At 35.7% G+C, this 24200-nt stretch overlaps 3 protein-coding genes across 5 annotated transcripts; all 3 read left to right on the top strand.

Annotated features, from left to right (window-relative positions):
* Window positions 1–592: 592 nt before the first annotated feature.
* On the top strand, window positions 593–12253 carry LOC122004263. The gene is made up of 7 exons (XM_042559178.1): window positions 593–740; window positions 987–1903; window positions 11097–11143; window positions 11750–11757; window positions 11848–11927; window positions 12073–12144; window positions 12242–12253. Exons 1-7 carry the CDS (start codon window positions 593–595, stop codon window positions 12251–12253), a joined length of 1284 nt encoding a protein of 427 aa, XP_042415112.1.
* Window positions 12254–15151: 2898 nt separating this feature from the next.
* LOC122005585 lies at window positions 15152–19851 on the top strand. 3 transcript variants are annotated; one of them, XM_042560672.1, is made up of 2 exons: window positions 15152–18348; window positions 19791–19851. In XM_042560672.1, the coding sequence occupies exon 1, from the start codon at window positions 16494–16496 to the stop codon at window positions 17913–17915; it is 1422 nt and encodes a 473-aa protein (XP_042416606.1). In that variant the 5' UTR covers window positions 15152–16493; the 3' UTR covers window positions 17916–18348; window positions 19791–19851. The 3 variants fall into 3 exon arrangements, with proteins under 3 accessions (XP_042416606.1, XP_042416607.1, XP_042416609.1); XM_042560673.1 differs by lacking the exon at window positions 19791–19851 and having other exon boundaries at window positions 15152–15560; window positions 16502–18348; XM_042560675.1 differs by lacking the exon at window positions 19791–19851 and having other exon boundaries at window positions 15152–15565; window positions 16502–18348.
* Window positions 19852–20686: 835 nt separating this feature from the next.
* LOC122004262 lies at window positions 20687–21772 on the top strand. Its single transcript, XM_042559177.1, has 2 exons — window positions 20687–21394; window positions 21578–21772. Exons 1-2 carry the CDS (start codon window positions 20687–20689, stop codon window positions 21770–21772), a joined length of 903 nt encoding a protein of 300 aa, XP_042415111.1.
* Window positions 21773–24200: the final 2428 nt, after the last annotated feature.

The raw sequence follows: 24200 nt of genomic DNA, 5'->3' as shown, positions 1-24200 counted from the left end.
AATGGTTTCCAATGAACAAAAGGAGATAAGAAGCTCATTACTAGAGTTAACATCTTTGGTGAAGCAATTGGCATTAAACAATGCTAATCAAGTTTCTATTTTGCCAAGCACACAGTTTCCGTATCAATCAAAGGGAGTTTGTGGCATTTGTTCAAGCCAAGACCACAATTCAGAGTTGTGCCCAAATCTTCATCAAGATGAGTCAGTAGCAGCATTTTCTAGAGCTCAATTTCCTCAAAAATATGACCCTCATTCCTCTACATTTAATCCTGGTTGGAGAGATCATTCCAATTTTAAGTATAGCAACTCATTTTATCAGCAACCACCTTCGAATCAGAATTTTCAGCAACTTCAACAGGGATTCCAGCAGCAGAATCAGCATTTCTAGCACTCTTACCAACCTGCAAAACAATTCCAGCAACAATTTCAGCCTTATCAGCAGTTTCCAAATCAAAATCAGCAATGGCAATTCCAGAATCAGGGTGTTCAACAAGGGCAAAATGTAATATAGAATGCACTTCCAGCACCTTCAAGATTAAGTTTGACTCAAGGAAGTTCTAATATATCTTCGAATTCGGATACACAACAGAAGATGGATGATTTGATGCAACAAATTTTACAGCAACAACAATTGTTTTTACAGCAGCAGCAACATTATCAAAGGACATATTCAGCTTTGCAAAACATTGAAAGACAGATTAGCCATCTAGCAACGAATATGGATCAAATGCAAGCTCAAGGTTCAAATAAATTACCTTCTCAAACAATGCCAAACCTAAAAAATGTGAGTACATTGACTCTTCGAAGTGGGAAAACCATAACAGAACCAATAAAAAATGTTCCAATTGGATCAGATTTTGTTGCACCAATTCCAGATTCGCATTCGAAAGAATTTGTACCAAGAAATTTGAATTCAGAACCCACTCAACCAGTTTAGATCAGTGGAAGTAATATATCAGAACAAACTTCAACAACTTTTTGTTCAGCAGAACAAGATGACTCACATTTCGCTCCAATTTCAGCTCAAAATATAGAGAAAGAAGCACAACAGCAAGGTATTGAGGTTTCTGTACCATTACCTTTTCCTCAAAGAAGATTCCAGCAAAGGAAAAATGTTGAGGAAGAAAAAGCTAGGGAATTTCAAGAACTCATGAATTTGTTTAGCAAAGTGGAGGTGAATGTGCCCTTGTTAACCATGATAGAACAAGTTCCGAAATATGCAAAATTTCTCAAGGATGTATGTTTGCATAAGAAGAAATTAATGGGGAATGAACTAGTTAGCATGGGAAAATATGTTTCAGCCCTTATTCAACCCATTCCTCAGAAGTGTGATGATCCAGGAGTTTTCACCGTGCCATGTACTATTGGAAATTATGTGTTTGAGGACGATATGCTGGATTTAGGAGCTTCTATTAATGTAATGTCAAAATTAGTTTTTCTATCATTGGGTATTGATCCTCTACAGCCTACGGGAGTTGTTATTCAGTTGGCCAACCGTAGTCAGGCTCATCCAACTGGAGTGATTGAGAATGTTTTGGTTAAAATGAGTGACCTTATATTTCCAGCTGATTTTTACATTTTGGATATGGAAGGTGATGTATTAATGAATAGAGCTCCAATCATTTTAGGTAGACCATTCCTTAAGACTGCCAGAACTAAGATTGATGTGCATGCGGGAACTCTATCTATGGAGATTGCTGATGTAGTTGTTCAATTCAGTATTTTTGATACGTTGCAACAAAAGAAGAGACATTCTATTTTTAGTGTTTATAAATCCGAATGGCTGGATACTATGGATTTTCTTATTGATGAAGATTCTGATGAAGTTATCTCAGACTCTAATGAATTGGGATGTAAATCTAAACATTCTGGAGGTTGTATTGATAACAGGGAAATAGTTGAGGTAAGACCTAATTGTGGTCAAACTTCAGTGGATGAAGATATAAGTGTAGGGGATTGCATGAAAGCATTACCCCAAGAATCACCAAGAATTGAATCTATAAGTGTAGGGGATTGCATGGATGCATTACCACAAGAATCACTACCATTCGTTGAACATTCATCAGAACTTGATAAGAAATCACAGGAAATTTCAAAGGACATTTCAGAGGAAGTTGTGAAGCCAGTGAGACAACCAAAGGAACTAATTAACCCATCGAATTCTTTTTGTGTTAGCAATATTTTTTCTAATGGTGTTATAGAGATGCAGGAGGTGTCTACTGGTCAACCTTTCAAAGTGTATAGCAACCAACTTAAGAAATTTCTTCGAGGGAGGAAATGAATCAGAGTGGAGATAGTGAAGCACGTTGATACTATCTACCCAAATTGGAGGGGAGTTCGTTCCAACTTAGCTTTTGTTTTTTCTTTCACACGAATAATAATTCTTTGCTTTCACAACTTAGCTTTTAGTTCGTTTCTTATAGCTTGCTTAGTTGCTTAATAAATTCTTTGTTTACAAATAATAAGTTTAGTATAGGGAAATAAATTCTTTACTGTTTACAATTTCCTTATAGAACTAAGTTTGAATTGAATAAAAATGGTACCCCTTGGACAAGTTTTCCTATAATATCTTAGAAGTAGAGAATGTGAGCTATATTTGAGAATCTATTTTGGGCTTAATGTCATAAATGGACTTTTAATTTTCTTAAGGTTTCTACTTAATGAAGGACACTTGATTGGTAAATTGAAATGATACTTTTCATACCTAGTGAGGATGAACTTTAATTGAGTGATGCACTTGTGTTATTGCACTCTAGAACTTGCTTTGATTCTTTCAAAACCACAATCTAATGGATTAAATCATGTTTATGAAGGTAAATCTATTTGTTTCTTCCTTTCACATGAATTCTTGCTATTCTTCTTGATAATCATCATATCAATTTATGCTTTCTCCCTTGTAAATCTTTTGGATGTGGATACATGGTTTGTTATATGATGGATATTTTGGCAAGGAGGATTTAGTTGAAGTGTGGGGGAAAGAATTTTTGGATGATATTTGTGGATTACATTTTGGATGCATGAAGAAATTGGAGTGGTTCAAGAATGTGATCTTAGGAAGCTAGATGGAAAGAAAGTGAGAATTTTGCTATATGGAAATTCAGAAATTGTACTAAACCGTGCTATATGACGTATAAATGATGATCTTGTTTCTCTATAACTTGCATGAATTGTGGACTGTGAAATAGACACAGAAATAGAGACATACAGCTGAAAACTGGAATCTGAAATAATTCTGCAGCTTGGGTTTTATCCATAACTGAAATGCTAGAAAATGCATTAAAGATAACAACTTGAAGTATTGTACTAAACTGTGAAGTATTAAGATACAGCTAAATGATGTGTAGTAGCAGATTTCAATGGCTTGGTCCAGAATTCTGAAATGCTGAAATTGAAACATTACTGATATCTATTTCTGTTGTGAGTAATGAGTTCAGGGAATTGTTTGGAACATTTAAGTGTTCATATCTGACATCTTAAACTACAAATTTTGTGGCAGCTATAGAAACAGTGAAAATTCAGAAATAATGAAAATGGAAGTTTATGTATCAAAAGTGTATCAAGATTTGGAAGTGTCATCAAGCATCAGATAAAGTTCAAAGGGAATCTGTCAATATGAATAGACAAATGGTATTAAAAGATCAACGGCTGAAAAGGAAGCAGATTACAAGTAATTCAGAATTTAGAAATTTCACATTATGAAAATGTACAGAATTTCAGAACCTGGAGTTGAGGGTTGTAGCTAAATCTATTTATGATCTGAACTGAATAGATTTTGATGTCATCTTAATTCAATCCGAGATGGAATGAAGTTTAAGTGTGGGGTGTTAGGATGTATACTAAAAGCCTAGCTTTTGGTATAAATATTTATCTAGAAATAATAATCACATTAGTCAAATGACTACATTTATAATAAATGTAGTTGTTCAATTAATTTATATTGTAGATAATATGGTGTGTGGTGTCACACACAGAGGATCATGTTATCAGTACCTTATAAATTATAAACAGGAGCTCACGACCATGATGGAAAGGAACAAACCATTGGAAGGTCGTAGTGTAATTAGGTGTTAGTTTATCTTAACTATATAATTACACTGGTACACTAAGAGTGTATTGAGTAGGACCATTAGAGGTCGTTTCTTTTATACTGACTTTATAAAGGAACAAAGACCTCAGTTATTATGGAAGTGTGTGCTCTTAATCCTAATATAATAACAAGCACATATATTTGATATTTATTTCTTTAATTTATCAATGGGTGAGATTTAGTTCGATGAATCAATAAGCCCGATAAGTTGGGAAATGATATCACTTATAGTGTGTGTTGTTGATTATAGAAGGAAACTGTGTCCTAGTAATCTAGGTTGAGAATGTCCCCAAGAGGAGCTCATAAGGATTGTCATGTTAAACCCTGCAGGTGGACTTAGTCCGACATGACGATGAAGTTGAGTGGTACTACTCTTGGAGCTAGATATTAATTAAGTGAGTTGTCAGTAACTTACTAAATTAGTGGACATTTGTTATCTTAAACACAGGGAGACTAACACACTCATAATAAGAAGGAGCCCAAAATGTAATTTGGGATTGGTGCGGTAGTTCAATAATAGTTCTTTAGTGGAATGAATTATTATTGATAAAATTAAGTTGTGTGTTCGGGGCGAACACGAGATGCTTAATTTTATCGGGAGACCAAAACCAATTCCTCCTCTCGGTCCCTATCGTAGCCTCTTAATTATAGAGTACTATACCCACCTATACCCACCTTCTTACCCATCCCATAGGGGCCGGCCAAGCTAGCTTGGAGACCAAGCTAGGGCCGGCCAAAGTTTGGTTCATGGGTGCTTCAAGGTGGTCGGCCCTAGCTTGGGTTCAAGCTTGGTGTGGCCGGCCCAAATTAAAATAAAAGGATTTTTATTTTTAAAATTTTTCTTATGTGGATAACATGATTTAAAAGAGAGTTTAAAAATTTAAATCTTTCCTTTTATAAGATTCTACAAAAGATTAAGAGAAGAGCTAAATCTCTTTCCTTATTTGTAGATTAAAAGGTTGATTTTAATTTTGGTAAAAACTTTCCTTTTTAACCATGTTCATGATTTAAAAGAAAGTTTAAAAATTAATAATTCTCTTTTATTAGTTTCTACAAAAGATTAAGAAAAGATTTGATATCTTTCCTTATTTGTAGATTAAAAGAGATTTTAATTTTTAGAGATAATTTTCTTTTTATCCACATGTTTAAAAGAAAGATTTTAATTTATTAAATTTCCTTTTTATAAACCAATCATGAAGGGATTAAATTATTGGAGAAATTTTTATAAATTTCCGGAAACAAATTAGGAAGGTTTTAATTCTTGATTGAATTAAATTTCCTTTGATTGGAGGTTTGTTGTGTGGCCGGCCATGATGATTAAGAAGAGGAATTTGATTTTAATTAATTAAATTTTCTTTTTCATGGCAAAGGAATTAAGGAAGTTTTTATTAAAGTTTCCTTATTTGCCAAAACCAAGGATTATAAAAGAGGAGGTAGAGGAGCCTTCAAGAGATGAACTTCTATTCTTTTTCTTTCCTCTCCTCTTTGGTTTTGGTGGCCGGCCCTATTTCTCTCCTCTCCTCTTGTTGGCCGAAACTCATCTCTTGGTGGAGCTTTTGTTTGTGGCCGAATCAAGGAAGGAGAAGAAGGAGAGAAAGTAAGCCTCGTCTCTAGCATCCCTTGGAGCATTGGTGGTGGCCGAAATTCTTCATCCTTGGAGGAGTTTATTGTGGCCGAAATCTAGAAGAAAGAAGGAAGGTGGAAAGGTGGTTCTCATCTCGGAAGATCGTTGCCCACACAACGCCCGAGGTTAGAAGAGGAATACGGTAGAAGATCAAGAGGTTTTTCTAAAAGGTATAACTAGTATTTTTCCTTTCCGCATCATATTAGTTATTTTTGGAAATAATACCAAATACAAGAGGCATATGATTTTAGTATTTCGAATATGTTTTTCGATGTTGTGTTCTTTTGTTTTATTTTTCCTTGTGATTTGATTGTTCTTTTCGGTTAACCTAAAGTTGTTTTAGGAAATTAAATATTAGCTTTCCTTAAAAGGTTTTGTCTAGTCGGTGGTGGTTGTTCCCATATCCAAGAAGGTCATGTGCCTCGCCACGTCAGTACTGGGAACCAATTATGGAAATTAATATTTAATGGAATTAATAACTTAGGTGATTTGGATCAAACGTGTAAAGTTCCGCAGGAGATCCAAGTCAAAACCTAAAAGAACGAATAGATTAAGTTTTGGATCAAATGTGTTAAGTTCCGCAGGCGATTCAAAAATTTAATTTAAAAGAACACATGGTAGCTAGGAAAAGGTTCAGACCTTTGTACAAAATTTTTGTACAGTGGAACCTTTAGGCTTTCCGAGTAGCAACCAACAATTGGTATCAGAGCTAGGATTTTGCCTCTGTGTATTTGGTATTAGGTTAATTATGCACATGTCATACATAATTTAGGCAGGTTAATAGTAGGATGTGCTAACTTTGTGGATGTAGGATCCAACTATTATGGCTTTTAATTATTATGTGTGTGATTGGACCCTTGGACATGTCAAGGGCATTTATATGTGTGTGCATGATTGTATTAAAATACAGCAGGAGCTGTATTTAGTTTTATTAGGATTTTATTTTTGATCTAGATACATGTACATTCCTTTTATGGAATATAGGATCAAAAATGTAAAATTCTATTTATGTCGCGGATCGAATCTTGCAAAGCGTGGAACCTTCTAAGGACCAGAGGCGCAGCGGAACTAGGAGCAAGATGGAGGCGACAACTAGAACCGGTGGGGATGGCAACAGCTTGGGATGACAACACACGGAGGACAACTAGAGATAAAAGCCATAATAGTTGAAAAATTAGATTTTCTATTTATTGCTTTTATATTGTGCTGTGTGTGCATGTTAGTTTACAAGTTTAGTAGGCTAGCATAGTTAAAATTCCTCATTTATAAATAACTAAGTGGGAGAGGGATTTTTAAGTAAATCCCATGGTCTCCATTACTGGTTTGTAAGTGATGCAAACAAGCTTGCGCGTTGGCTCTGAGTACCTTCCTCCATAACGGATGAGCTTGTTTGCAGATCACTAGAACAGACTTCCATTTTTGGATGACTATAGGAAGTTAATTAAGAGCGTGTGATCTTCCCCAACGGAAGGGGCATAATCTTATTAATGGACTTAGTGTCAAGTAATGGTATACACTTAGACACATCTAATAGTATCCTCCCCATCGGAGTCACTGCTATTATTTGTGTGACCAAATAATACCAACTATTAATTTTATTTGTCAAAAAGTTAGGTTGACAAGATAATAAAATTAATAGGTTAAAACCCTCTTTTTACAAATGTTGAATTTGTATACGTCCACACTAACGTGGCATGCAAAATTCACGGTGTTTGAGGTGTTGGTGAATTTAAATAATATTGTTTGAGGAATCAATGTTATTTTAAATTCAAAAAGTTTTGATCAAATATTTGATCAAAGATAGATCAACTATTAATTTTATTCGTCATAAAGTAAAGTTGACGAGATAATAAAATTAATGGATAAAATCTCCTCTTTGATTTTGTATACGTCCACACTATCGTGACATACAAAATTCATGGGGATTTTAAAGAATTGATCTTGACCAAATATTTTTGTGATTCTTAGGATTTAAAATGTTTGTCAATCCCCTAGTTGTTATACTATAGAAAAGACATAGTAGTCCCAATTGTAATGATTGGAAATAGGACTTGGACATTAAGGTAGACTGTCTTCTTAGAACTAAGAACAATTTAGGTGTATTTAATTCATTAGTTGAAACATGTCTAGTGGTGTTATCTACCAGAACCTAGAGTGTAGATACAGATGCCATTAATCATGTCTGCAATTCATTGCCCCGACAACTAAATGAAAATAAAAACACTGTCCACATGGGCATTACTGCAAAAATAGCAGCTGTTGCAGTGGGAGAGGTTTATTCTCTAATAGGAATAAAATATGGATTATTAGAAATTGTCTTTACATACTAAGTTTAGAAAGAACCTGATTTCAGTTTCTAAACTATTATAGAATAGATATTGTGTCTATTTTGATAATAAAGTTGTTATCAAGAAAAATAGGGAAGTTATCTATTCTGGTATGTTGGTTGACAATTTATAATCCAATAACTCCCACGATGCAACAAATGGAAATTAGTAACACATCTTCTAACTTTAAGAGAAAGCAACCTTCGGAAATGAACCAATTATATCTTTGGCATCTAAAGCTAGGTTATATTAACTTAAGTAGGATTCATTGGTAGCTGATGAACTTTTGGGTTCATTAGTAGTGGAAATCTTTCCAACCTGCGAGTCTTACTTGGAAGGAAAAATAACCAAGAAGCTTTTAAGTCTAAGGGGTATGGAGCCAAAGATATGTTGGAATTGGTCCATTCTGATTTGTGTGATCCTATCCAGACAAGAGGTAGTATCAAATATTTTGTCTATTTTATAGACAACTATTCAAGATACAAATACATTTACTTGATGTGCTGCAAGACTAAGTGTTTTTGATTAGTTCAAAAAGTACAAGGCTGATGTGGAGAAAAGTCAAAGTAAAAGTATCAAGACACTACGGTGAGATCGTAGTGGAAAGTACATCTTTGGGAGAATTTAGGAGTCACTTATCAGAAGTAGGGATTCAATCCCAACTAACTGCACCTGGTACACACTAACAGAATGGTGTAGAAAAAGGAAGGTATAAGACTCTTATAGAAATAAGTAGATTGATGATGAGTTATTACCAGATTCATTTTAAGGACATACTTTGGAAACGGAAGTGAATATAGTACCTTCCAAAGTCAGAACTCTCTACTCATATAGAATTGCTGAATAAGCGTAAGCCTATTTTGAAGCATATTCAGATTCGGGTAGTCCAGCACATATGCTGAAGAGAGATAATGATAAATTGGACAGGAATTCACTTGTTTGTGGGTTATCCTAGAGAAATGAAAGTAGGATTATAGTCTTAAAAATCAGAAGGTCATTGTTAGCATCAATGACCGATTTTTAGAAAAGGACTATGTAATAAATCACGTGCCCATAAGTAAATTTGTTCTTAAGGAAATAATAAAGGACATGTCTAACCTAGTACCAACTGTACAAGATGAAATATCACAAGAAACTACAACACGTATCACAAATGATACACAATTACAGAAAGTGCCTCGTCATAGTGGGAGTGTTGTTAGACAACCTAAAAAGATTCATATTTTGGGAGAGTTTTTGGACTCGATCCCTGCAGGACATGAACCTGATCTCCGGACATATGACGAAGCACTCCAAGATAAAGATGCAGCATCTTGGCAAAGAGCAATGAATACAGAATTATAATATAAGTATTCTAATCAAATCTGGAAGCTTGTAGAACCACCAGATGGTGTAAAAGCCATTGGGTGAAAATATGCCTACAATAGGAAAAGATGGATAGACAGGAAGGTGGAAACTTTCAAAGCAAGGCTTGATGAAAAAGGAAACTTTTTCACTGGTAGCTATGCTTAAGTCTATCCGGATTCTTTTATCTATTTGGCAAGTGGATATCAAGATAACATTCCTTTATGGAAGTCTTGAAGAAAGCATCCATATAAAGTAACCAGAAGAGCTCATTGCAAAGGGCAAAGAGCATCTTGTGTGCAAGCTCAATCAGTCTATGGACTGAAGCAAAGCTTCAAGGTCTTGGAACATCCGGTTTATCAAAGTAATCCAGACCTATGGATTTATTTAGTAACCGGATAAGTCTCATGTATATAGAAGATGTGATGGAAACGTGGTGGTATTTTTTATACTATACATAGATAACATTTTTGGTAGTTGGAAACAATATCAAAATGTTGTCAGAAGTAAGGGTATGGTTATCCAAACAATTCGATATAAAGGACTTGGGAGAATGTATATATTCTTGAGATCAAAGTAATAAGGGATCGCAAGAAAAGAATATTTTACTTATCTCAAGCTTTATACATCGAAAAAAATCCTTGCTCATTTTAAGCATGCAAAACTCCAAGAAAGGTTTCTTATCTTTTTAGCATGGAGTAACTTTATCTAAAGATATGTCTCCGTAGACATCAAAGGAGATAAAGGAAATAAAGGCAGTTCTTTATGCTTCGGCTGTCGGAAGCCTAATGTATGCTATGCACGAGATCAGAAATCTGTTTTGCCAAGGGCATAGTTAGCAGATATCAAAGTAACCCTGGACAAGGACATTAGACTGCAGTAAAGCATATATTAGTACCTTAGAGGCACTAGAGATTATATGCTAGCTTACAAAGTAGTTATTTTAGTCCCTGTGGGTTGTACGGATTTTGACTTCCAATAGGGACAATAATAAGTCAACCTCGGGGTTTTGTGTTTACTTTAGGAGGTAAAGTCATAACTATGGAAGAGTGATAAGCATAGGTGTTTTTTCTAGACTCCACCATAGAAGCTTAGTATATGGCAAGCCTCTGAGGTGGCCATAAAAGTTGAATGACTTAATAACCTCAAGATAGACTTAGATATGATTTCTGATTTGTCCAAAGATTATTACAATTTATTGTAATAATATTGGTGCAGTAGCAAACTCGAAGAAACCATAAGTCTGTAAGGCAAGTAAACACAATAGAGCGCAAGTACCACCCAATACGAGAAATCGTATAAACGAGGAAAAGTTGTTGCCGCCTAGATTGCATCAGGTGATGACCTAGAATTTCAGAACCTGGAGTTGAGGGTTGTAGCTAAATCTATTTATGATCTGAACTGAATAGATTTTGATGTCATCTTAATTCAATCCGAGACGGAATGAAGTTTAAGTGTGGGGGAGAGCTTGAGCTTTATTTGAAGTTGAGCAGTGGATTTGAATTCTGGAATTGAGTGATGTTGATAATGAAACAAGCTGGAAATGGAAATGTTCATGCTCAGAATCTGCATATAACAGTGAGCTTGTTGAATCTGATCAAAATGGATTAAATTCAAAAATCATTTGTAAGAGCACCATTCCATCTCATGGATCTAGCAACCCTGCAGATTCTTTTGCAATCAAATTCTGAAACTGAAAATGTGAAATCTGCAGATTCTTTGGCAGATTCTGAAGCTTTATCAAGGCTTGCATGATGAAAAGTTTGTAGAGAGATGAATTGTTTGGCTGGATCAAGAACAATAATTTTAACCTTAGGCTTGATGTTTCTGTAATTCAGGATATTTTAAATATCAAACCAAATAGCAAGAACTCTGAAATCTGAAGAAAATGGAACTGCAGAATCCAGGAAATGCAGAAATGTTAAGTCTTAATTCACGAAAAATGCAATTATGTATCAATTTGGTGCAAAGATTGTGTTGCAAGTTCTGACCAGTAATTATTTCATTGCTGTAGCAGTGAAGAAAATTTAGCTCTCGAAAAAAGATTTATGAATCTATTCCTCTGAGAAAAATCAAATCAATCAGCACCATTTTAGGCCTGATATGTTAAATATTAGGCTCAGGAAAATTCAGGAAAAGGAAGCTGAGTTGCTCACTGTGCAGAATTGTATCAGGGATCTATATTGATTTTCTGATTGGGAAGGAATTGAAGACAAACTATATTTGATTTAGTGTAGAATAAGAAATTTTATTGAGGTTAAAGTTTCAAAGTTTGGTCTGAAATTCTAAGAAAATTCAGACTTGATATTGTTGTGAACTTGAAAGAGCTTAAGTGATCATTGAACATTTGACTTAGAAATTCTGTAGTTTTGCAAGTTTTTGGATTCTCTACAAACTGATTTGTACCAAGTTCAAGTTGGAAATCAGAAATGTTGAACAGAAAATTGCAAGAAACTGAATTTCAGGTCTAACAGCAGCAGTCTGGAAAATGAAGCTGGAAAACAGAAATGCAGTGCTAAAAACAGAGAGGCAAAATGATGAAACAGTGAGTTCTTGTAGCTACTGGAATCTGATCATGATGAATCAGGATTTGAAACAGTGAGTTCTTTGGATTTCTTGCTAATAAAAATTCTGAAATACTGAATTTGCAAATGCTAAAAGAGTAATCTGATCATTGCTGAAAATTTCAGCTAATGCAGAATTCAGGAAGTGCAGGATTGTGTATCAAGATGTATCAAAGATCAAGAACATCACTTAAATCAGTGAGGAAATAATCTGAAGCTATTGAATATTTAGTGACATATGGAGTTTAATTACTTTCCATGACTTCGACTGTGACTGTTTGTTTTGGAAATGCAGGAATTCCTTTAACTTCTTTGAATATGATTTTACAACCCTGGAACCTTTGAAATTAAATTTTGGAAATATTTAGCTGGATCCATTACTTCGATTCTGTTACTTCATTGCAGCAACAAGCTGAAACATAGATTTTCAGAAACTCTAAAGTCTGATCAAGCTACTGAAAACTTCTGAATACACAGAAGAACTTAAGGAACTTGAAACTTAAACATTCACTTGCAGGAATTCAGAAGTGAATTGAAGTTTTGATGATGGAAAAGTTAGTTGGTTTCTTAACAATTACACAGTAGGGGAAGACATCTATTGGCTATTACCTTGTGAGAAATCAGAGGTTGCAAAGATATTGCACAGTTATGCATCAAAGAGTTCTGTTTTGCTGGAAACTGAGTTATTAAGGATGAATTGTATTCAAGAAACATTCAAGATTGTATTAATATAAAGGATTGTATTATAAGCTTTGGAAACAAATGATTTCAGTTGAAGATCGAGTTTCATTAATGTGTTTCTTATCGTATACATTCTGAAACTGAAAATGAGTGAAGTACTAATCTGAGCAGTGCAAAAGAAATGAATTTCTGGTCCTTGCTGAATTCTGAAGGTAGCTGATCGAAATGTGATTCTAGTAATTATTTGATATGTGAAGTGCTATTGACATATGTTTTTAAGAGATTCTAAAATAGGAAAAAATGTTGACACTGTAAATACAGAAATCTGCAGTTTTCTGTGCAGATTCTGTACATTTTTGGAAAATGTGTTATAGCAGGCTTGGGTTGTTTATATCCGGAAATCTTTAGAGGATGTTTTGATAGGGATCTTAAGAGGCCAGTTGTATATTAATTGTAATTTTTGGAGGTTAGATGATGTTAAATTGATAAAAATCCAGAGAGACTGCACAGGAAAATCAGAAATCCTGTTTTTGCTGTGATACTGAGTTAAAAGCTATTTGTTCATTGAAAATCTGGAAGCTAGTTGCTTGTGTAGTGTTGACAGAAGAAGATCTTACATCTCCTTAGCTTTTCTGAATATTTAGACTGAGATTTGATACAAAACAGGAACTTATATTTAATGGACAGAAATTATAATGTTCACAGCAGCTGTACAGTTCTTGTAACTTTTGTCTGATCTAAATGGGGATTGATTTCATCTTTTTACTGATTGAATGTTAAATAAGGGAATTGGATGAGTTTAACTATTCAGTCCTCAAGCTAGAATGACTTGGAATTCCAAATCTTGATACACTATGCTAATTTCTTTGAAGTTGCGGAACGATGCAGGTAATTGAGAATAAAGGAAATAGAACATAAGAGGAAGTGCATATTTGTTCCTATAGCTAATGTATAAATTTGTTGAGCACTTGTTGAGTTTCATTGCCCGAGACGAGCAAATATTTAAGTGTGGGGGAGGTGGTGTGTAGTCTTTTATTGAGTGTTTTGGTTGAAAGGATTGGAATTTAAGTGGTTGATTTTGTATCAGACAGAGTATGCAACATTTAATTTCTGTAATATATTGGAGCAAATGGTATGCTACTTTCCATGTCCTCTGAAATCTCAGGAAAAAAAAAAGAGAAGCAGTGACTGCAAATCAGGGGAACAAGACAGAAATAGAACCTGAAATCTGCAAGTGCTGTGCAAAAATGGGAACAAAGCAACAAAAATAGAACCTGAAATGAAACTGAAAAAAATCCATGAAACTGTAACTTATCAGTATTGATTTGAATGGAATAAGAGGATTAAGACATGGAAGTTTAAACAAGATTAGATGACTTAGATTCAAGATCGGTTACAAGTTGGTAATATGGGAATCTGTAAAGCTGAATCAGTAGCATATAGTGTTGGAAACTTAAACTCAGTACCTGCAAATCAGGGGATTAACTTCTGAAACTTACTCTGGAAATTTGAGGAATCAGAGTTCAAACAAAACTGGTACATTTGTAATGAAGTGAGAAAGAAAAAAATAAGAAGGAAGTATAGTCAAGTATTCATTTATGTAGCACTCTTTTGTATCCATGTCTTCCACTGGAACTTAAATTCATACTTTCTTTCTTATCTTTTCTTTGTTGCTAATTCTTTCGTTTCTTATCTTTTCTTGTAACTAATGCTTTAATGTGCACTTAATTCATATCTCCTATTTCTTCATGATTAAGCTTCATATTGTGATTTGTATTCATGATCATGGTAGAGAGTAGAAGATAAGCAAGCTTATGGTAAGGTAAGAAGCACAAGTAGCATGAGTGCCCACCATTTTTTTTTTTGTAATTACATGTGAGATAGGATGAGGGCCACAAAAACTCTATCTTGTGAGGTTTTTAGTGTGAAATCAATTTCAATTTATTCATGATTGATGGAAATTATTATGTTGTTAACCAAGAGTAAAGTTTGAATTCCATGAATGCTTGAGATTTTGGAATGTGATAATCTTAGATGGTTTACTTTCTTTATTTTCTAATCATGTTTAGGGATTTGTTTAGGGGGTGCCATTAAAGTAGGATTTTTAGTTTCCTTAACTTGCACGAGACGTGTAAGAATAAGTGTGGAGGATTTGATAATTGTCATTTAGTGATGTTATTATAGCTCTCATACTTAGCATTTTCTTTTCCTCTCGTGCAATTAAATGTTGTTTAACATCATGTTTTACGAGTTAGGATATTATTTGGAGCTTGTTATAATTTCTCCCTAATTTTGGTAATATTTCATGATTTTTGTAGGGAATCAAAAGATGAGATAAGTAGTTGGTTCAACTTATTGGATGATGATTCACATTCAACTTGACTCCAACTCATTGAGCTTGAACCAAATTAAATTCCTCTCACCAAACCCTAAACCTCATTTGAACCCAACCAAAACCCACTGTTCACCCGGTTCAAAAAAATGAGTATAAAACCCAATTTCATCGCGGATGAACAGTGGCTTGCGTTACTGTTCATCCGCGATCTCCTTCCTTCCGCGCGATCACAGCCCCCATCTTCTTCCAGATCTACTTTTCAGTGAGTTTCATTGGCGTTGGAGCTTCCATCCGTTGGCTTCCAAGTCTTGATCATCTGCACGCACCGGCGAGTATCTCTCCGGAGCTCAGATCTATTCGTGTGCCTTCTTTGTTTCAGCCATCAGCAGAGGACTTTCTTCGTTGATAGTGGCTCGCCCTCAATCTGAGAGTACCGATCCAGAGAATCTGGATTTCAGATCTACAGAATTTCAAACTTGCAGTTCAGCTCGTCATCAGCTTTTCCAGAGAATCCAGCTCGTCAGATCTGCAGAATTCTCTGGTGCCGAAGGAGGTTGAACTAAGTTCAGTGGCTGAGAGCTTCTCCTTCAAGTCCGAAGTGAGGTTTCATTAAGGGTCCTTGTGTGATGGCAAGGAGAGGCTTGTTAGAAGAGTAGATTTGATTAGAGATGGCTTAGATTTTAGTTCTGCAGTTTATTGTTTCTGCATCTTTGTTTTCTTTAGAATTTGTCATCGAATTCGTTGTTTCTTCAAATCTGAACCGAGTAGTTCTAGTTTTGTTCCTTTAGATCTCATTTATGCAATTAATTCTGTTTCTCTTATTTCTCTAGTTAGGAATCTTTAGATTTTAATTCTGCAGTTTATTATTTTTGCATCTTTGTTTTCTTTAGATCTTGCTATCAAAATTCTTGTTCTCTAATTCTGAATTATGTAGTTCTAGTTTGTTACCTTAAATCTCTTTTGTGCAAGTCAATTCTGTTTTCTTTCTTGTTTCTATAGCTAGAGTTCTACATTTCTGTGCTACAATTTTTCTTCCTGCAATTCCAGTTTCATATCAATTTCTGCACAAGTCATTCCTACAAATTTAATTCTGTTGTATCTCTTTTAGCTTCTAAATCACAAAGTATGTTAGTTTTCTTTATCTAGGATTTAATTGTTGCTTAAGATCAGATTTATTAATTGCATTTCAATTCTTAACTTAGGATTTGAAACGAAACTAAACACTTCAATTTTATCAAGAGAAAACCTCAAAAGATAAATAAATCTAATCTAAGATCAAGCATTCTACTATTAGTTTCCTTGTGAGCTTCGACTTGGGACTCGTACTACATCCTCGTTTTTATGAATAGAGAGTTTTCAATATTAAATTGTTAATTTGATGATTGACCATTATCAAATTTTGGCGTCGTTGCCGGGGAAACTAGTAGAGTTTGTTTGTTTTTAGATTGAGCATAGTTTATCTTTTCTTTGTTTTCACTTCCTTGATTTTATTGTCTATCTACTTTTGTTCTAACTATTGATTTTTGGTGGTATGACCAGGTCCTCGTGTGAAAAGTTACTTGATCTTGATCCAGAAATTGAAAGGACCTTCAGAGCTTTGAAAATTCAAGAGAAAAATTCAGAGGACTCAGAAAGTTCTTTATCATCTTCAGATACCCCCATGGCTGATCATAGCAGAACAATGAAGGAGCTTGCAGCTCCTGATGAGGCTTTCAAGTATTCTTGCATTACTTATCCATACTTGGCAGGAGATTTCGAGCTTAGATCTGGATTGATTCATTTGCTTCCAAAATATCAAGGATTATCTGGAGAAGACCCAAATAGACATTTGCATGAATTCCATGTGGTGTGTTCAACCATGAAGCCACAGGGTATTTCAGAAGAGGATATCAAGCTAAGGGTTTTTCCATTTTCATTAACTGGAGTAGCAAAAGATTGGTTGTATTATTTGCCACCAGGATATATCACTTCTTGGATTGATATGAAGAAGGTTTTTTTGGAGAAATTCTTTCTAGCTTCAAGGACTGCAATTATCAGGAAAAGTATCTGTGGGATTCAACAAGTGGTGGGAGAGACATTATATGACTATTGGGAGGTATTCAAGAAATTATGTTCAAGTTGTCCTCAGCACCAGATCAGTGAGCAGCTACTAGTCCAATTCTTCTATGAGGGTTTACTACCTATGGACATGAGTATGATAGATGCAGCAGCTGGAGGAGCTTTAGTGAACAAGACTCTAGAACAAGGTAGGGAGCTTATTTCGAACATGGCAGACAATTCACAACAATTTGGAAGTAGAGCTTTGACAACAAGAGGGGTTGGAGAGGTTCAAATGGTTTCCAATGAACAAAAGGAGATAAGAAGCTCATTACTAGAGTTAACATCTTTGGTGAAGCAATTGGCATTAAACAATGCTAATCAAGTTTCTATTTTGCCAAGCACACAGTTTCCGTATCAATCAAAGGGAGTTTGTGGCATTTGTTCAAGCCAAGACCACAATTCAGAGTTGTGCCCAAATCTTCATCAAGATGAGTCAGTAGCAGCATTTTCTAGAGCTCAATTTCCTCAAAAATATGACCCTCATTCCTCTACTTTTAATCCTGGTTGGAGAGATCATTCTAATTTTAAGTATAGCAACTCATTTTATCAGCAACCACCTTCGAATCAGAATTTTCAGCAACTTCAACAGGGATTCCAACAGCAGAATCAGCATTTCCAGCACTCTTACCAACCTGCAAATCAATTCCAACAACAATTTCAGCCTTATCAGCAGTTTCCAAATCAAAATCAGCAATGGCAATTCCAGAATCAGGGTGTTCAACAAGGGCAAAATGTAATACAGAATGCACTTCCAGCACCTTCAAGATTAAGTTTAACTCAAGGAAGTTCTAATATATCTTCAAATTCGGATACACAACAAAAGATGGATGATTTGATGCAACAAATTTTATAGCAACAACAATTGTTTTTACAGCAGCAGCAACATTAGCAAAGGATAGATTCAGCTTTGCAAAACATTGAAAGACAGATTAGCCAGCTAGCAACGAATATGAATCAAATGCAAGCTCAAGGTTCAAATAAATTACCTTCTCAAACAATGCCAAACCTAAAAAATGTGAGTACGTTGACTCTTCGAAGTGGGAAAACCATAACAGAACCAATAAAAAATGTTCCAATTGGATCAGATTTTGTTGCACCAATTCCAGATTCGCATTCGAAAGAATTTGTACCAAGAAATTTGAATTCAGAACCCACTCAACCAGTTCAGATCAGTGGAAGTAATATATCAGAACAAACTTCAACAACTTTTTGTTCAGCAGAACAAGATGACTCACATTCCGCTCCAATTTCAGCTCAAAATATAGAGAAAGAAGCACAACAGCAAGGTATTGAGGTTTCTGTATATAACGCCCGAAAATTCTCAAACTTGCATTAGAATTATTCTATGATTTTTCTGGAATTTTTAGATATTTTTTCAGAATTTTTCGGGTAGCGGAAATAGCAAAAATAATTAGAAGAATAAAAAGGCTTAAGCGGGAATCGAACCCGGGACCTCTCGGGTCCGCTAAACCTTTAGTTAGCCTTAGTAACCGGTGAACCCAGCAGGGCCGTGCTGAAAGGAAAGGAGAATCAAATATATTTATATTTAAGTTGGGCATAGTTATCCGCTTAATATAAATAGGAAAAACTTAAGTGTGGGTTTGGTTTAATTTGGTTCGGCAGCCCTCTCCTCACAAAACCTCATGCCAATTCTTTTCTCCAAACCCTCACCGACGCCAACCCCTCCTTCCTCTCCTTCTCTCGGCGCCAACACCCAAACAACCTAGGGTTCTCTCCCTAGGGTCCCAAGGTCACTTTCCGGCGACGATTTCAGCACGAGGACGTTCCCCTCCGCGAGTAGAGCACGTGGACGCGAGCGGATCGTCGAGAAGTCGTCTCCACCGGAATTCCTAGCGATTAGATTTGTAAGAAATCTAGCACACAAGGTAAGAAACCCCTCACCTGCAGTATAATAGCTTCCGTTTGAGTTTTTATGCTTTAGTTAGGATGTATGTAGATTTTTATTGATAACTAGGGTGTGTTTAACTCTCTTCGCAGATTAGGGATTTAGTTGAGCACCTCTAGATGGGCCGGGCACGTTTTCCCTCTTCAGATAGGAGGTTAGACGTTGTCGGGTGCCTAGAGGTGGTCTCCCTAATAGGGAGAAGAGTTAGAGTATCCTAGGTGTTCGATTAAAGGTCTAGCTCAGTAATAGACAGTTTAATTAACTTATTAAATGCACTAGGAGCATTTAAAACAGCAAATTAGTTTTATTTCAACTTATGTAGGACTACAGTCCAATGGGTGGGCTCCCACAGTAGCCTCTAGGTTCAGACAACCTAGTTCTAGGTTCAGATAACCTAGATTCAGCAAAATAGCATTTCAAGATTTTACTTTCAGAAGCGGCACTGTATGGATTAGATATCCCGGGTTTAGATAGGGATGCGCGCACAGCAAGTACAGTTGCCAGGGCCCCTCAGCAGCATGTTTAGTATTTTCACTTATTATATGTATAGCTTTTCAAATTCACAACCAGTTATGTGAGATCAGCTTAGTTTCAGTACCAGCTTCAGTTTAGCTCTTCCTTGTTGATACATTATGATAGCTTATGTTCAGTTCTTGATTGCTATGCTTGTATGATCACATGCCATGCCATGTTTAGCCTAGTCAGTATATTTCAAATAGCATGTTTTAAAAACCATATCTGCATCGTATGCATGTTTTTGTGAGGTAGATGGTTTCTTACTAAGCTTTTTAGCTTACAGATGCTACTTTTCTTATACTGCAGATACAGGTAAAAAAAAAGTGGACTAGGGGAGGCTGGAGGGCAATGCAGATGAGGATGTGTGTGGCAGGAACTGGAATAAAGATCCTAGGGATCTAGTTTTATTTTACTACGCATTAGAACTTGTAGCAAGCCTAGTTATTAAAGTCTTATTCTCTTTTCCCTTATGCTTCGCATTCTAGTATGGTTAATGGTATGAACTAGTGAACATGCATTATATTATGTCTTGAATGTTGCCAATGTATGGTAGAATAGTTATTAGTATATGTTAGAGTGGTTGCAGGTGGTTTTGGCACGACAAGGTGTCGAAATCAGCATTTCTGATTTCGTATCAGGAAATCAGACGCTGGATCGGTCTGTCGACCGATCGCACGATACAGTAGCGTTCCAGGGGTTTCGGGTGCCTGGATCGGTCGGTCGACCGATCCAACGACACCTGGATCGGTCTGTCGACCGATCCAGTCACACATGGATCGGTCTGCCCGACCGATCCAGTTGGGAACCGAATGCCCTTCGATCGATCTGCGGATCGATCGGCAGGACTGTAGTTAGTTGGGAAGTTTAGTTTCTAGTCCCTAGCCCAGTTGGGATGTTCAGTTTCCCCTCCTTAGCATATGTACACCAGCAAAGAAGGTCTTTAGACCTTTCTTAGCAGTTGTATCCGTCATTAGTAGACTAAAATTTTAATTAGCCCAGCTTTCCGCACAGTATAGTTTAGCATAATTGTAGCGACCGGCCTTACAGCCAGTACCCAGAAGGTGGGTCGTTACACTGTACCATTACCTTTTCCTCAAAGAAGAGTCCAGCAAAGGAAAAATGTTGAGGAAGAAAAAGCTAGGGAATTTCAAGAACTCATGAATTTGTTTAGCAAAGTGGAGGTGAATGTGCCCTTGTTAACCATGATAGAACAAGTTCCGAAATATGCAAAATTTCTCAAGGATGTATGTTTGCATAAGAAGAAATTAATGGGGAATGAACTAGTTAGCATGGGAAAAAATGTTTCAGCCTTTATTCAACCCATTCCTCAGAAGTGTGATGATCCAGGAGTTTTCACCGTGCTAGGTACTATTGGAAATTATGTGTTTGAGGACGCTATGCTGGATTTAGGAGCTTCTATTAATGTAATGCCGAAATCAGGTTTTCTATCATTGGGTATTGGTCCTCTACAGCCTACGGGAGTTGTTATTCAGTTGGCCAACCGTAGTCAAGCTCATCCAACTGGAGTGATTGAGAATGTTTTGGTTAAAGTGAGTGACCTTATATTTCCAGCTGATTTTTACATTTTGGATATGGAAGGTGATGTATTAATGAATAGAGCTCCAATCATTTTAGGTAGACCATTCCTTAAGACTGCCAGAACTAAGATTGATGTGCATGCGGGAACTCTATCTATGGAGATTGCTGATGTAGTTGTTCAATTTAGTATTTTTGATACGTTGCAACAAAAGAAGAGCCATTCTATTTTTAGTGTTTATAAATCCGAATGGCTGGATACTATGGATTTTCTTATTGATGAAGATTCTGATGAAGTTATCTCAGACTCTAATGAATTGGGATGTAAATCTAAACATTCTGGAGGTTGTATTGATAACAGGGAAATAGTTGAGGTAAGACCTAATTGGGGTCAAACTTCAGTGGATGAAGATATAAGTGTAGGGGATTGCATGGAAGCATTACCCCAAGAATCACCAAGAATTGAATCTATAAGTGTAGGGGATTGCATGGATGCATTACCTCAAGAATCACTACCATTCGTTGAACATTCATCAGAACTTGATAAGAAATCACAGGAAATTTCAAAGGACATTTCAGAGGAAGTTGTGAAGCCAGTGAGACAACCAAAGGAACTGATTAACCCATCGAATTCTTTTTGTGTTAGCAATATTTTTTCTAATGGTGTTATAGAGATGCAGGAGGTGTCTACTGGTCAACCTTTCAAAGTGTATAGCAACCAACTTAAGAAATTTCTTCGAGGGAGGAAATGAATCAGAGTGGAGATAGTGAAGCACGTTGATACTATCTACCCAAATTGGAGGGGAGTTCGTTCCAACTTAGCTTTTGTTTTTTCTTTCACATGAATAATAATTCTTTGCTTTCACAACTTAGCTTTTAGTTCGTTTCTTATAGCTTGCTTAGTTGCTTAATAAATTCTTTGTTTACAAATAATAAGTTTAGTATAGGGAAATAAATTCTTTACTGTTTACAATTTCCTTATAGAACTAAGTTTGAATTCGGAATAAAAATGGTACCCCTTGGACAAGTTTTCCTATAATATCTTAGAAGTAGAGAATGTGAGCTATATTTGAGAATCTATTTTGGGCTTAATGTCATAAATGGACTTTTAATTTTCTTAAGGTTTCTACTTAATGAAGGACACTTGATTGGTAAATTGAAATGATACTTTTCATACCTAGTGAGGATGAGCTTTAATTGAGTGATGCACTTGTGTTATTGCACTCTAGAACTTGCTTTGATTCTTTCAAAACCACAATCTAATGGATTAAATCATGTTTATGAAGGTAAATCTATTTGTTTCTTCCTTTCACATGAATTCTTGCTATTCTTCTTGATAATCATCATATCAATTTATGTTTTCTCCTTTGTAAATCTTTTGGATGTGGATACATGGTTTGTTATATGATGGATATTTTGGCAAGGAGGATTTAGTTGAAGTGTGGGGGAAAGAATTTTTGGATGATATTTGTGGATTACATTTTGGATGCATGAAGAAATTGGAGTGGTTCAAGAATGTGATCTTAGGAAGCTAGATGGAAAGAAAGTGAGAATTTTGCTATATGGAAATTCAGAAATTGTACTAAACCGTGCTATATGACGTATAAATGATGATCTTGTTTCTCTATAACTTGCATGAATTGTGGACTGTGAAATAGACACAGAAACAGAGACATACAGCTGAAAACTGGAATATGAAATAATTCTGCAGCTTGGGTTTTATCCATAACTGAAATGCTAGAAAATGCATTAAAGATGACAACTTGAAGTATTGTACTAAACTGTGAAGTATTAACATACAGCTAAATGATGTGTAGTAGCATATTTCAATGGCTTGGTCCAGAATTCTGAAATGCTGAAATTGAAACATTACTGATATCTATTTCTGTTGTGAGTAATGAGTTCAGGGAATTGTTTGGAACATTTAAGTGTCCATATCTGACATCTTAAACTACAAATTTTGTGGCAGCTATAGAAACAGTGAAAATTCAGAAATAATGAAAATGGAAGTTTATGTATCAAAAGTGTATCAAGATTTGGAAGTGTCGTCAAGCATCAGATAAAGTTCAAAGGGAATCTGTCAATATGAATAGACAAATGGTATTAAAAGATCAATGGCTGAAAAGGAAGCATATTACAAGTAATTCAGAATTTAGAAATTTCACATTATGAAAATGTACAGAATTTCAGAACCTGGAGTTGAGGGTTGCAGCTAAATCTGTTTATGATTTGAACTGAATAGATTTTGATGTCATCTTAATTCAATCCGAGACGGAATGAAGTTTAAGTGTGGGGGAGAGCTTGAGCTTTATTTGAAGTTGAGCAGTGGATTTGAATTCTGGAATTGAGTGATGTTGATAATGAAACAAGCTGGAAATGGAAAAAAAAAATGTTGACACGGACCTGCCACCACTACAAGAAAATCCTCATTCAACAACACTCAAACGACAACGGTTTTATACCAAATCGTTGTTTTTTTGCCTTTTAACAACGGTTTTAACAAAAACCGTTGTCTTTTAGCAATTTTTTTGGCCTACGACAACGGTTTTTAAAACCGTTGTATATTTATGCTTTTTTGGGGTTACGACAACTGTTTTTAAAGGCTACGACAACGGTTTTTGAAAACTGTTTTCTATGTGCGCTTTTTTTTTGGATTATGACAACGGTTTTTGAAAACCGTTGTCTATTAAGTGTTGTTGAATACCGTTGTTTTTTCTTTCGCCGCTTTTGTAGGACCGTTAGATTCGATAGAGGGGGGGGGTGAATATCGATTCAAAAATATCGAGTATAAACGCAGCGGAAAAGTAAAATAGACACAGATGTTTTTTACTTCGTTCGGAGCCTGTGACGACTCCTACTCGAAGGCCCGTGGTCCTTGATCACTTTCGTTGGGCAATCACTAACAAGTCGAAATATGATTACAGAATAAGTACAGGAAATGCTAGTGAAAATAAAGCAATACCGACAAAGAAAATAAATAAAAACTGAAGGAACACTTTGTCGGAGCGTTGTTGGCGTCGCACTGAACGTCGAGCAGCAAGACCAGCAGTAGAAGAGTTCTCAGATGAATTGATTCTGAAGCTCCTGTCTGGGGCTTCTTTTATATGCTGTTCAGAGCGCCTGGATCCCTTCCGGGCGCCTGAAATGTGATGTAGCTGCTCAAACCGAGATGCTCCACGT

This window comes from Zingiber officinale, chromosome 7B (genome assembly GCF_018446385.1).
Source record: "Zingiber officinale cultivar Zhangliang chromosome 7B, Zo_v1.1, whole genome shotgun sequence".
Taxonomy (NCBI): Eukaryota; Viridiplantae; Streptophyta; class Magnoliopsida; order Zingiberales; family Zingiberaceae; genus Zingiber; species Zingiber officinale.
The sequence above is the reverse complement of the archived record's forward strand: the minus strand, read 5'-3'. Positions and strand labels throughout refer to the sequence as shown.